The following is a 14,503-nucleotide window of genomic DNA, read 5'->3' as shown; positions in this document are numbered from 1 at the left end:
ATGTAACTCTGCCCATGTGACATCTGCCCCACCTGCAGTGCAGCATGGTTTTGTCCATTTTCTAAAAAAAAAATGTTCTTTGCGATCAGGTCTGAATAACCCCTGATGAATGGACCCATGTCAATGTCAACCTTTTGCATGTGTTGACTTTCTGTCAATGTTGACCTAAGATATGTCAACCATTTATAGGTGTTGACTTGTACATTGTCGACCCAGGGAGCGGATTCCTATCACATCTTTGTCTCACTTTCTCTTCCTCCATGTGTCTCTGCTGTAGAGGGTGGTCTCTAGGCAGCTGCTGCCTAATTAATAGGCTGATTTCATTGCCTCTTGCAGGCTTTTCATCCATCCCCCTCCTCACTTTGTTCCATTAAGTGCACTTGGGTGGGGTCTCTATTTCTATATACAGAAAGCCACATCCGACCTGGACGGCAGAGAGAGGATCTGAGGAGGCAATGATGGAGCACAGTGTGATAACCTGCGTCCTGCTGCTGCTGAGCTGTCACATAGGTAAGTGTGTGTGTGTGTGTGTATATATATATATATATATATATATATATATATATATATATATATATATATATATATAATTACATACAATATGTGTGTGTGTGTGTGTGTGTGTGTGTCACTATATGGGGGTACAAGGCTATGCACGGAAGGGGGGGGGGGATAATTACTTTCATGAATCTTCCTTTTGTTGTAAATGGTATTTTCCGCTTTTGTTCTGGAGTGAGATCTGTGTAATTTCTATAGTGCTGGGATTGTATCCCGAATCTTACTGCAAGAACCGGTTACTATACCTGACCTTGGTTATTTACAATGTCCTGCTATTATCGCAATGTGGTGGGGGTTATAATGGCGCAGGCTGCTACCCTGCTGTATGGGGGCGTATGGATGGCTGCTTCCCTGCTGTATACAGACAGTATGGGGGTGTATAGGTATGGATGGCTGCTTCCATGCTGTATACAGACAGGTATGGGGGTGTATAGGTATGGATGGCTGCTTCCCTGCTGTATACAGACAGTATGGGGGTGTATAGGTATGGATGGCTGCTTCCCTGCTGTATACAGACAGTATGGGGGTGTATAGGTATGGATGGCTGCTTCCCTGCTGTATACAGACAGTATGGGGGTGTATAGGTATGGATGGCTGCTTCCCTGCTGTATACAGACAGGTATGGGGGTGTATAGGTATGGATGGCTGCTTCCCTGGTGTATAGGTATGGATGGCTGCTTCCCTGCTGTATACAGACAGGTATGGGGGTGTATAGGTATGGATGGCTGTTACCCTGCTGTATACAGACAGGTATGGGGGTGTATAGGTATGGATGGCTGTTACCCTGCTGTATACAGACAGTATGGGGGTGTATAGGTATGGATGGCTGCTTCCCTGCTGTATACAGACAGGTATGGGGGTGTATAGGTATGGATGGCTGCTTCCCTGGTGTATAGGTATGGATGGCTGCTTCCCTGCTGTATACAGACAGGTATGGGGGTGTATAGGTATGGATGGCTGTTACCCTGCTGTATACAGACAGTATGGGGGTGTATAGGTATGGATGGCTGCTTCCCTGCTGTATACAGACAGGTATGGGGGTGTATAGGTATGGATGGCTGCTTCCCTGGTGTATAGGTATGGATGGCTGCTTCCCTGCTGTATACAGACAGTATGGGGGTGTATAGGGATGTATTGCTGTTGCCCTGCTGTATACAGACAGTATGGGGGTGTATAGGTATGCATACCTCCCAACATGACCCTCTCCAGGAGGGACACCTTGCTCTGCTCCTGGACTTCCCTCTTGATGTATGATACCATCACCTGTGTTGCAGCACCTTTCTCCTCAATTAACCTGCTTAACACAGATGAGGGCAATCATACATTAAGAGGAAAGTGAAGGAGCAGAGCATTGTGTCCTTCCTAGCATGGATCATGTTGGGAGGTATGGCTGCTACCCTGCTGTATACAGACAAGTATGGATGGCTGTTATCCTACTGTATACAGACAGGTATGGGGGTGTATAGGTATGGATGGCTGCTTCCCTGCTTTATACAGACAGGTATGGATGGGTATGTTATCCTACTGTATATAGACAGGCATGGGGGTGTATAAGTATGGATGGCTGCTACCCTGTTGTATACAGACAAGTATGGATGGCTGTTATCCTACTGTATACAGACAGGTATGGGGGTGTATAGGTATGGATGGCTGCTACCCTGCTGTATACAGACCGGTATGGGGGTGTATAGGGATGTATGGCTGTTGCCCTGCAGTATAGGGGTGTATGGCTGTTGCCCTGCTGTATACAGACAGGTATGGGGGTGTATGGATGGGTATGTTATCCTACTGTATACAGACAGGCATGGGGGTGTATAAGTATGGATGGCTGCTACCCTGCTGTATACAGACCGGTATGGGGGTGTATAGGGATGTATGGCTGTTGCCCTGCAGTATAGGGATGTATAGCTGTTGCCCTGCTGTATACAGACAGGTATGGGGGTGTATAGGTATGGATGGCTGCTACCCTGCTGTATACAGACAGGTATGGGGGTGTATGGATGGGTATGTTATCCTACTGTATATAGACAGGCATGGGGGTGTATAGGTATGGATGGCTGCTACCCTGCTGTATACAGACAGGTATGGGGGTGTATGGATGGGTATGTTATCCTGCTGTATACAGACAGGTATGGGGGTGTATGGATGGCTGCTACCCTGCTGTATACAGACAGGTATGGGGGTGTATAGGGATGTATAGCTGTTTCCCTGCTGTATACAGACAGGTATGGGGGTATAGTTATGGATGGCTGTCATAGACTGCGGCATGTTATATACAGTAGAACCCTGCAGTTGGTGCCGGCCTTTCACAGCTGTTAATGTAATTGACACTGCGACATACAGGACAAGCCTGCAGCATGGCTGGGCTGCATTGCTGATGGCTTCTGCAAGCAGATACATAGAGTTAACATAAAAAGCCTCTTATCTAATTGGTATGTTTTTTGGGGGACTGTAGATGAATGAAAATATATAAATATCTATCCATCCACTATATCCTTTAAACAAAAGTACCAGTCACTAGCACAGAGTGTTGAGTGCAACGCTAATGAGGTGCGATTAGGGATGACCATCGACATTATTATTATTATATATTTTTTTTATTATTCTCCGGAAGGCTCAGTGACCCGCATGGAGCCATGCCACCATGTTCTGATTGGCCCTTGCGCCATGAAGTCAAAGAAAATGGATAACAATCGATAGGCAAAAACTTCAATGGTCATCCATTAGATATTATGCTGCCATTGATGACTGTTTGTACGATGGTGACCACAAGGATAGCCATCCCTAGGTGCCATAGACACATGGAGTCCACTTCAGTTCCTCTATCATATATCACATATTTCTAACTTCTTAAAAATCCGGTGCTGTAACTGGTCGGCGTTGTAGTAGGATCGGGTGGTGTAGATCAGGAACATGTGATGCCATGAAACTTATGCTGGATACACACCTGCCGATTTTAATAAACAATATGCACAATAATTAACAATATTGTCATTGTATGGATAGCTGTGCACACTCCTGCAGATAGTTAGCCATGTGCCTGAACATACGGTCCTATCTGATGTAGTCAGTGACTGCTGATCGGCAGGAGATGGCACTGAACGATGTTTGTTTGGCTCATTAAAGACAATACAGCGCTGTCCTGAGGTGGCATTAAAATACCACGGGACAGTAACATAAATCAGTATTTAATTAGAATAATGGTAATATAAGAAAAAATAAACCTGAAATGATATTGTACTGGAAACAAGTGAGAATCCATATACTATGGGCAGTATTTAATGAGGAAATTCTCCGTGCATGGCGAGCGTTTTATTTCGCTCTCCATGCACTCTCCGTGTTTTTGCGGAGATTCTCCATGTTTGGAGATTCTCCGTCACGGCACTTTACCCACTATTTAATGTGGCTGATGCTCGCCGCCACTCGCGGCGAGTCTTAACCCCTGCAGCAGACGAGCGTCCGCGGCAGGGAGCTTTCAGGGAGCCGGGGGACGGAAGCAGCCAGAGAGATTAAAGTCTCCCTGGCTGCTCCAGAGGAATGTGGAGGGGAGGTGGGCTCCCCGGGACCCAGGCAGCACAGGCTGCCCCCCCCCTATAGCCAGCGGGGGACCCAGTATTCACTGCACCCGATCGTGCATATTAACGATCGGGTGCAGTGAATATATGAATATCTAATGAGCGGCTCGAGGGCTCCGGCGCCCCCTGCTGGCTGCACTGTGTGTGTAAAAAAAAAAAAAAAAAATATATATATATATTTGTTTTAAAATTAAATATATATTCATGTGCTATAAGCACATGAATAAAAATAACATGCCCCTTCACAGAAAAAAAAACCTGATTTTTTTTTTTTTTTTTTTTTACACCAAAATTAAAAAAAAAACCTTTTAGTTTAAAAGTTCACATTCCAGAAAAGATGGAGAATTTCTACACGGAGTGAGAAGGCGAAAATCACTTAGAAAGACGGAGAATATTTCACATTGAATAGGGTTGCTCGCTTTTGGAGAGCAAAATGCTCCGTCCAAGGCGAACAAAGCACAAATTCTCCATAAAACACGGAGAATTTTTCTCATTGAATACTGCCCATAGTGAGTGTTTGAGAGCTGAATTTGGGTACTGCCAATAGGGTTCCCGAGGACAACCTAGGAACAGGACTTTGTTTACTAAAACGACACCAATGTGAGAGACTGCACCTCTCCAGTACGTTATTTCAGATTTTTATTAAATATTACGATTATTCTCATTAAATATTGATTTAGTTTACTATCTCATGGTATTTTAATTCCTCCTCAGAACAGCAATGTCTCATTATTGTTTTTTTGTCTTTAGTTTACCTTCATAATGGGAGCAACTCCCCCACTTCACACAGCAGCTTGGAACTTTGAACCCATTCCAGCGCCTGTATTCCCTGCTTCCATTGTTTGGCTCATTGTCTGCAATCTGGGTGGAGCACGATGGCTGTAACTGTGTCCTCTCGCATCTGTCCATTCAGTGTTCCCCGATCAGACCCTTCACATATCTCCGCTGTCTCTATTCATACTAAACCTATATAAATGCTACCAGCGCTACATTAAGCATCCAGCAAATCCATGGTTTAACAGACTTGCAGAAATCCCAAATCTACGTGCTTCCGTTTCCGGCACACCAGAATGACCCTTCCTTCAGCTTTCTGCCCTGCATTCACATCGAGGTTGCCTACTCTCCCGGAAGGGCCTGGAGGGTCCCGGAAATCAGATCATGGTCAACTCCCAGCCTACCGCGACAAACACACCCGTGGGTGCTTGGTCCTGATCACATTGGCCATGCCCCACATTGATCATCCGTTGATCAGCCACTGTGTCATTGACCTGCAGGGGCGGATTGGGAATTAAAACCAGACCGGGAAATATCTTGAAGCAGCCCTAATGGAGGGGGTGGGGGGTGTTGTTGTTGGTTTTTTTTTTTTGGGGGGGGGGGGGGCTATCAACATGGGGGTGTGGCCTATTTCAACGAGGCAACGCCCAATTTTTGCCACTGTGAGAGCATGGCTAGTGGCTCTCTGAGCTGCTGGCTATGTCCCTAGCCTCTCAGGATGCAGAATAGGCGCATGCGTACAGCGTTTATTCTGCAGCCTGTGGGGCTGGGGAGACAGAGACAGGGGGGGGGGTGACAGGGGGTCTCCCAACACAGTAGAGTGGCAGGGTGGAAGAGTATGATGGACGGAGGGTGGCATAGAATGCTGGGAGGGGAGATGCAGAGTGGCTGAGAACGAAGGGAGTGAGGACTTACACGGGGTAGCACAGGACGCAGATTGTGAGGGGGGCATGGTTGCACAGGATGCAGGGTAGGAGGGGGAATGCAGAGTGGCAGGGAATGCAGGGAGGGGTCACAAAGTGGTGGAGGATGCAGGGAGGGGAGACAGTGATGCCCATTATACGTATGCCACACACAGTGATGCCCATTATACATATGCCACGCACTGTGATGCACCATTATACGTATGGCACACAACGTGTGCCAAAAAAACCTACCATTGGCTCTGCCTAATGGAGAGTAAAGGGGTTTATTCATACTTGCCTACCTGACCCTCTCCATGGGCCGGATTTCTCACTAGGCCACTGAGGCACGGGCCTACGGGCGGCAGCTGAAATTCACCTCCTCTCGCAAATCGCCGGAGACGGCGAAGAGAATAACCATGCAAAAGAAAGCAGACTGTGATTCCCATGCTGCAGTGCCCCCTGTCCTCCCAAGGTCATTACGGCGAAGGGCAACTAGCCGCACCCGCTGCAGCATAGACCCCTGTATCGCCGAAGTACATGGCGCTACAGGGGTCCATGCTCTCCATACCGCACAGCTATGACGGTAGCCCAGGGCCTGCTCCCGCTGCATAGCCGAATGCTGGGGGAAGTGGGTGCATGGGGCGGCGGGAGCTGGAACTGAGCTGCCTTCATAGCTGTGCGCATTTTGTTATGGTGTGTGTGTGTGTGTGTGTGTGTGTGTAGCAGGGTGTGCCCGGGCGTGCTGCATGTCTCCTGCCAGTGTGGGTGGGAGCAGAAACCGGTGGCAGTGTGTGCTGTGTGCAGGAGGTATCTACCCCCGGCTTGGGGGCCCTAAGTAGTGGCACAGAGGGCTGCCAGGTAGGTGATGGGCAGGGAGTGTCCTGCTACCACACTGCCATGTATGTAGGTGTACTGCTGCCACACTCCTTATATGGGGCGGGGTTTGGGAGCGGCTAAAAATGTTGTGCCTAGGGGTGGCCTGACCCCTAAATCCGCCCCTGCTCTGTTCCTGGACGTCCATTTCTTATGAATTACCTAGCTCCCCACAGGTGATGGCAATCATACATTACCAGGGAAGTCCAGGAACAGAGCATTGTGTCCCTCATGGAGAGGGTCAGGTAGGCAAATATGGATTAATTAGGTGGCAGAGGGAAATGAGTTCCACCACCTCTACAGGTCCACTATAAGCCCTGGGATTCTAGATGATTAAATCAGCAGCCAGTGCCCTGGAAGGACCAATCGGTGGCTTTTGAATGTAACTGTGTGTGACTTTCTGGGTAAGAGCGGTTTCCTCTGCACTGTTACTGGGTCTTACCTGATCACATAACCCTGCTAGTTATCCAGGTACAATCCCAGGTCACTAGATCCAGGGTGTTTCCCCTGAGCCGATTCATGAACTCAAACAGGATTACATAGAGCACCTGGGCAGAACACCTGAGGCGAATACATCTGTGCAGTAACACACAGCGATGGCACCTCTGCCCCACGTGTGTAGGTGACCTGGTGCATTGGTTTGCTCAGGGACCTACAGTGCTCTTAACTCTTTGCAGTCCAATATTTTTTTTATTTATTTTTTTGCAATTCAAACAGTCTGGTTTCAATTAATTGTAATTTTTTTTTTCAAAAATGGCCTACATTCAATGTGGAACGATGTTAATGTTCTTATTTTAAAGTGGCTCCCCATTGGGTCTGCTAATAGGACTGTTGGACCTGAAAGGGTTAATACCATAACCCACTTCTAATGGTCACACCTTCCGCTTGCTGTCTCAAACAGTTTGTGGTCCAACCACTTATCCATTTCAGTTCTTGTAATATAAATGAGCCTTTCTGCTGTGACATACTGTGCTACAGATATTGAAAACCACATTAGAACTAGTGATGTGCACCGCCCACTTTTCGGGTTTTGGGTTCTAATGGGTTTTGGCAAAACACCTCCTAAGTGTTTTGTGTTTGGATTTTTTGGGGTTTTGGGCTCTGAATATTTGTTTTTTTTTTTTTTGTTAAAAAAAGCATAAAAACTGCTAAAATCGCAGAATTTGGGTTTTTTGTTTTGCTCCTACGCTATATTAACCTCAATAACATTAATTTCCAGTCTATTCTGAACACCTCACAATATTGTTTTTAGGCCAAAAGGTTGCACAGAGGTAGCTGGATAACTATGCTAAGCCACACAAGTGTGCGGCACAAACACGTGGCACTGCAGCGGCAGACAGGATGGCAATTTAAAAAACTAGGCCCCAAAAAGACCCCTATCTGGCTTGATCGTGCACTGTTTACCATGTGCAGCCAAGGAGCGGTGGGCATTTTGTGCAGCACAGAGTTTGTCTGTTTCGATCACTTTAACATCCACCAAGACCCCTGATCTGGCTTGATTATGATGATTATTATTAATTAATTTAATGATCTGATTGTTTAATTTAATAAGGTACTGCTTGGCACTCAAGTGGCACACGTCAGTTCACCAGCAGCATGGAATTATTTTTTACAGTCCCACACAGCACAAGTATTTTTTAAATTAAATTAGATATAGCAGCCTAGTATGTAGTTGTACTACTAGGTAGGTACACTTAGGCAGTAACACTGCCAGTGGCAACAGTGGACTGAGTAAATAATACTGGCAAACTCTATTCACAGTATTCAGTGCAGGCAGCACAAGTGGACTATATATAATTCAATTAAATAAGTATTAATAATATAGCAGCCTAGTAGCATACCTCCCAACTTCTCTGTTGAAGAAATAAGGGGCGGAGCGTATGCAAATGAGGGTGCGGCTTATGCTAATTCGCCACAACCTCATTTTCATACGAGAATAGACACTGTGCGCATGCGCACAGTGTCTATTCTATTAGATTGGGGGGTCTCCCAACTGCCACCCCCCGCAGCGGGACAATGCCTGCTGCGGGTGGGACAGGACCCGAAAATCGGGACTGTCCCGCTGTAATCGTGACAGTTGGGAGGTATGTAGTAGGTAGGGAAAATAAACTACTAGGTAGGTAGGCAGGCAGGCAGGCAGTAGCACTGCCAGTGGTCACCACAAAAGACTAGCCCACACAGAGGAGACAGTAGTACTACAAGTACACAGACTACACAGCAGCACTGAGAGACAGCCCCAGCGAATAAAAAATATTGCGGTCAAGTTTAAGCCCCAGCAGCAGCACCAACACACCCTCTCCCAACCCACTACTAGACTGGAGTGAAGATGGCGGGCGCAGCAGCCGCTATTTAAAGCCTTGCGAAATCCGGCGCCGGGAGATGACGTTCTGACCACGCGGACGGACCCGAGTCAGGCGGGAATCTCTGCTCGGAATGATGACGTCCGTGGGGGCTCGGATCTCTGGAATCCGAGTCTGCACATCTCTAATTAGAACAAGATATCAAAACAAACGATAACGTTCCCAGCAATCTAAAAGGTCAACATGATTTATTTTTTGCACATCTGTTTGGAGCCGATGTAGACATGGCACGTATAGCCTTGCATGGCTTGCTTCACTTGGCCCACTGTACCGTTCTCAATTTCAGTCCACATGGATGGTAAAATATGAAAGTCAATTTAAATTGGGGGTAAAAAAAAGTCCACTTATTGCAGGTAGACCCTTATTGACTGTTTCTGGCAGCAAAGACAGTGTAATGTAGCATTACTGCAAAACAAGGTTACCGCCACCAGTCTGGGATTACTCCGTACAGTCAGGTGGTTATTCCTGGACACTGTATAGTCTGGGAATACCACCACTCCGGACGCCGGTCTTAATTACCAGACTGTCCCGAGTAATCCTGGATGGGTGGCGCTAACCCTGCGCTGAGGTCATGGTTTCCGTTCCCACCATGGCCCTAACTGTGTGTAGTTTGTATATTCTCCCCGTGCTTGCGTGGGTTTCCTCGAGTACTCCGGTTTCCTCCCACAATCCAAAAATGGACTGTGGGGTGATTTGGATTCCAACAAAAATGAACCCTAGAATGAATGTGTGCTTATACATGTGGTGGGGAATGGGATAGTCATTTGGTCTACAGCAAGTTGGTCGACATGGCTTTAAGGTGACACAAGCATTAGATCGACATGGGGTTTTTGGACCCGACATGTGCCGACGTGGTATTTCATGCCCTACCATCCACAAGGGAGTGGTGGGAGAATAAAATAGTGTGCCGAGCGTAGCACCGTACCCGGAGTATGGCAAGCACAGCGGTGCACTTAACCAGTGTCCATGTTGACTGTGTCGACATTCGGTTAAAAAAAAGTGACAAACCACATGTCTACCTAGAACCATGTCGACCTAATGACTAGACCAAATGATCCCATTCCGTGGGGAATATAGATTGTTTTTCATAACTTTTGACTAATGCAGCTAAGAGATGGTATCTGCATGCCGGTACTTAGGATGCCGGCAGTCAGAAGATGGCTAGTGGCATCCTGATGTGCAGATTGCAGACACTTGCTAGGTAAGTAACTTGGGGGTCAATGGCAGATTTGGGGGGTAAACAATCAACAATCACTTCCTCCGCAGCACAGATCGCAATCTCCTGGTTCTGAACTTGAGCCAAAAAGCATTTTGACGGTGTGGCATTAGGTTTATAAGGTGATTCACTACTGTGTATCGTCTGGTGTATATGTGATACTAATGAAATGCTGTGATGTAAAAGGCGGTACTACAGTGTAATAAGGCATATTTTCATTCTATCTAACTTATTTTATTTTTATTTTTGCTGCAACTGCCTCATTGATATCGCTAGCTATGTTCTCTTGAATATTAGTTGACTCCATAAAATGGCTGCTTCTGTATGTAGGAGCCGTCATTTTGGGCTTTATACTATCAGGTGATACTTATGTTATTGGTAACCATTTGTGCACTCTATGCCCTAGGACATACCATGGACTGCTATTCGTGTGACTATGGAATCTGCCTATTCCCCACTCAGGAGACCTGTAGTCTTCTGCAGATTTGTGGCACTGAAACCGCAACAACTGGTGAGTAATCGGCAATGGTGGCCATTGAAGTGGGTACATCAGAGCTACATAACTTCATACAATTGCCACGCAAGTATCCTACAAGAAGCTATATTATATTTTGCCCTTCGGGGCACTGTTGGCTACACTGTAAATGTATTCTAGAGCGAACCACAGCTTGCACTCCGCAGTACCCTCATGGCCTGCACTTGTGCCTAACCAAAACCCAGTATACCCCTCTTTTTATTCTGCTGGTTATTGCAAGGTTAACTGGGTTTGCAGATCGGTGGAAAAAGGACCCAAACAATCTACCCCAGGACCCGTGACCATGGAAAGAACTAGAGATGAGCGGGTTTACAATTTGGCTATCTGCTGTCACATGTTTTGGATAGCTGAATTTACTTGGATCTCAAAGCGGGATCTTATTGGCGGTCTGAAACATGTGACAGCCGATAGCCAATCAGAAAAATTTGAAATTGCGATAACTGAGCAAATTCTAACCTCTTCATCTCTAGAAATGACCCAGTGTAGTGAGTAGGTTACACCCGGGTAGTAAGGCTGTGTAAACAGGTGACCCGGGTAATCTGACCTGGGCTATGTGAAATGCATGGGGAAAGCCAGATCACCGGTACTTAGGGAGGTCCTCTCCAAATGCTGTAAAAACTGCACATAGGTGAAGGGGCTGGCCTGGGTAAGAACAGTGTTCTGCCGGTTTTGGAGGAAAAGCAGTATAACTGAACAGTGACCTGGGTAGAATGTAACTCTTATTTCAGTCCTAACAAGAACCCCCTCAGTGATGCTGGTTATAAGGACTCGGTTATCATGGCTGTCAGCGAGAAAAGTGATAACAACCAATCCGCATCTAACTGTAATTTTTCAAAATTGGCCTGTGACATGACAGTTGGGAGCTGATTGGCTGGTACTTTATCATTCTCAATTCTATCACTTTTTCAAGCTTGGTGCCTCTGCCACTGTACCTGTTGGTAAGGGGGGTACACTTTGGCTTAGCAGAGTTATGTAGTACACCCCAGTGGAGATGTTGTTGCTCCTGGGCACAAGTCCGGTGGGCTGAACCAGCTATTGGGCTTAATTGAATAGGGGACTGTACAGCTGTAGTCACCATTACACTGAGCAAGGAGGAGCATGAGGAAGAGACTGTAGTGGAGCGAGGTCGGGCACAGAGGGGTAAATCAAAGATGGCAGTTCTATTGAAGACAGAATCTGATTGGTTACTCATAGCAACATCCTATCATCTGCTAGAAGGTGCAATAGAACTCTCATTGTGGTAAATGACCCCAGAGAGGGGTTGAGACCTCATGGGACCTGGGCAAGATATTGTGGGCGGGCGGGGGGGGGGGGGGGGTGTTTATACCTGATTCATGGGCCTTACATTATCTGTTTTTCCTCCTCTTATAGAAATGCCCCTTACACACTATGAACCACACAGTAATGCCCCTTGTACAATGGTCCCTTTACACATATGCACCACAATGTGGTGCCAGTTACACATGGCAGCCCGTATATAACTAGGCTAGGAGTCTGCTTGCTATCAGGGGATGCAGTCAATATGCCGGCGGTCGAAATACCGACGCCAGAATCCTGACCGCCGCAATGCCAGCACTTTGTCCCACAACACCCATAAAGAGAGAATAAAATAGTGTGCTGTGCGGCACCCGGCCCGCTGCGTGGCGCCCCCCCCTTTGTCGGGATTCCAGACTCGGTATTTTGACCGCCGTCATATCATACCGGACCCCCAATCAGAATGCTATAGGTTGCAGCTGCCCTACTTTAAATGTACTGATTGTCGGTGGCTGGCTTTCACCGGGCTCTAAGCAGGCAGTAAATCTGGCCCTGGATGGGCAGCTCACCAGCTGGAGACTGTCTCCACCAGTGGTCATATGCAGGTAAGTCTCAGTTATGTGGTGCTAAGGGGAGGATATCCTCCTCCACTGTATCCCTCATATAAAGAGAAAATGACACCGGGCCTGCGCAATAATAGTACCAGTGGCCATCTTGGTAAGGTAAATGAAGCCTCCCTTGAGTAGCCATGTTGAAGACTGAAGTAGAGCACTGCATTTCTAACCATAGCAACTCTACTATTAGATAGGAAGGTTGTCTTCTATAAAACTGGCCATAGTCAAACTAGGGGGACCCCAAGCACTAGACTAACACTGGCCCTACACCCTTTGCACTTGTATTTATCTGAAGCTTCCTGGTATGCAGACATGGGGTACACCTGCCAGGGCCATTTTAACAAATAAGCGGCACATGTGCAATCCTTTCTAGGGCTCCAAAATTAAATTCTGCTCCCAACATGCAAAGGGACCTCTGTCTCTCTGGTCAGGACCTGCAGAGCATTACTGCCTTGGGGCCAGATGTGCTAAACTGCCAGTCAATCAGCTCGTAACTGCCAGATCACAGGTTGTGTTTGATAGGAAGGAGCTGGTGGCTTATCACTCTCCATTTTATCACTTTATCACTTTTCAAGGCATTTGGTCTACTGAATAAGAAGTTTGGTAAGATTTCTCTGTACACCCCTTTGCAGTCTGCCAGCCGCCGTGTATAGCGTACACCTCATACACAGTGCTCGTGTGACAGCCTCTAATCCCGTTCTTGTATTTCTTGCAGGAAATCTTAATCTAAAGAAGAAGGGATGCTTGGGGCTCGCGGAGTGTCTCACTGAATCCTCCGTGACCTATATGGGTGTAACCGTGACCACTAAACGCTCCTGTTGCTACTCCAATCTCTGTAACTCGGCGGTCACCCCTAAAGTGTCCTTTATCACTGGGATAGCTGCTCTGCTGGCTGTGTTACTCACTAAACTTTACTGAGTCTGCTCTGACAGGATAATTTCATATTTATTTCCAAAATTGTATTGGGTAGCCCTCATTGTATACGTTTATATTCACGCACTCCTGCAATTGAAGGCAATTCCTATACTACAGAACACCCCCCCCCCCCCCAGCTGCTTTTTGAATGTCTTCCACTTTTCAATAAAACTTTTTGTTTTCCAACTTCTTGGTGTGCGCTGATATTTCTCTACCACCGGCTACTAACTCAATCTTTGCTTAAATATTTATTTCCAGGTTTATATAGCAGTTCTAATATTATGTACATGTAACTTTTAAACCTTTTAGGGGAAAAGGGAAAGGGATGGTGACCGGTGCACAAGCGGTTGAAAGTGTTCAATTAGAAAGAAATGTATAGATCCACAATAGCAGGTAGAATTAAAGGGAGAGGTAAGCTCCCTGATTTGGAATAATTTATGTAGTGGAGGTGCACCCTGGAGAGTAAAATGGGTTACTGAAAGGGAAGAAGAAAAGACTCTCTCTTTGTAGGGGCACTCTTTGATGATTTAAAGTTTAAATGTTAGTGTAGAAATATCACATAGATGGAGGATGGGTGAACCACACAAATCACTCACCGCTATGTTGCCCAAACGGCATTGAACTGAGAATACTAGACAACAGTGTTGACAGGAGAGCCAAGTTGGGGCTCCCTCTTGGTCCTGTCTATGTAAAAATAGAGTTGATTAAAATATAACTTTTAATAAGCACTTAGTAAAAAATTGCTAGACAAACATGTAAACAAGAGAAAGAAGGAAGAGACTCTCTCTTTGTTGGGCCACTCTTTGAAAACGATTACTATTCAGTAATCGAAAATTTGTAACCATATGTCATACGATATTATCAATAAGTCATGAGTGTGCCCTGTGGGCATAACGTCCCCCGGTTCTGTGACACTTGGGCATA

General features: G+C 46.4%; 1 protein-coding gene across 1 annotated transcript; it reads left to right on the top strand.

The window, feature by feature from the left end:
* Positions 1–209: 209 nt before the first annotated feature.
* On the top strand, positions 210–13,698 carry LOC146036209 (uncharacterized). Its single transcript, XM_083160071.1, has 3 exons — positions 210–510; positions 10,668–10,772; positions 13,380–13,698. Exons 1-3 carry the CDS (start codon positions 456–458, stop codon positions 13,580–13,582), a joined length of 363 nt encoding a protein of 120 aa, XP_083016197.1. The 5' UTR covers positions 210–455; the 3' UTR covers positions 13,583–13,698.
* The last annotated feature ends 805 nt before the right edge of the window (positions 13,699–14,503 follow it).

This window comes from Crinia signifera, chromosome 9 (genome assembly GCF_055691185.1).
Source record: "Crinia signifera chromosome 9, ASM5569118v1, whole genome shotgun sequence".
NCBI classification, from domain to species: Eukaryota; Metazoa; Chordata; class Amphibia; order Anura; family Myobatrachidae; genus Crinia; species Crinia signifera.
This window is presented reverse-complemented; position numbering and strand designations above follow the sequence as displayed.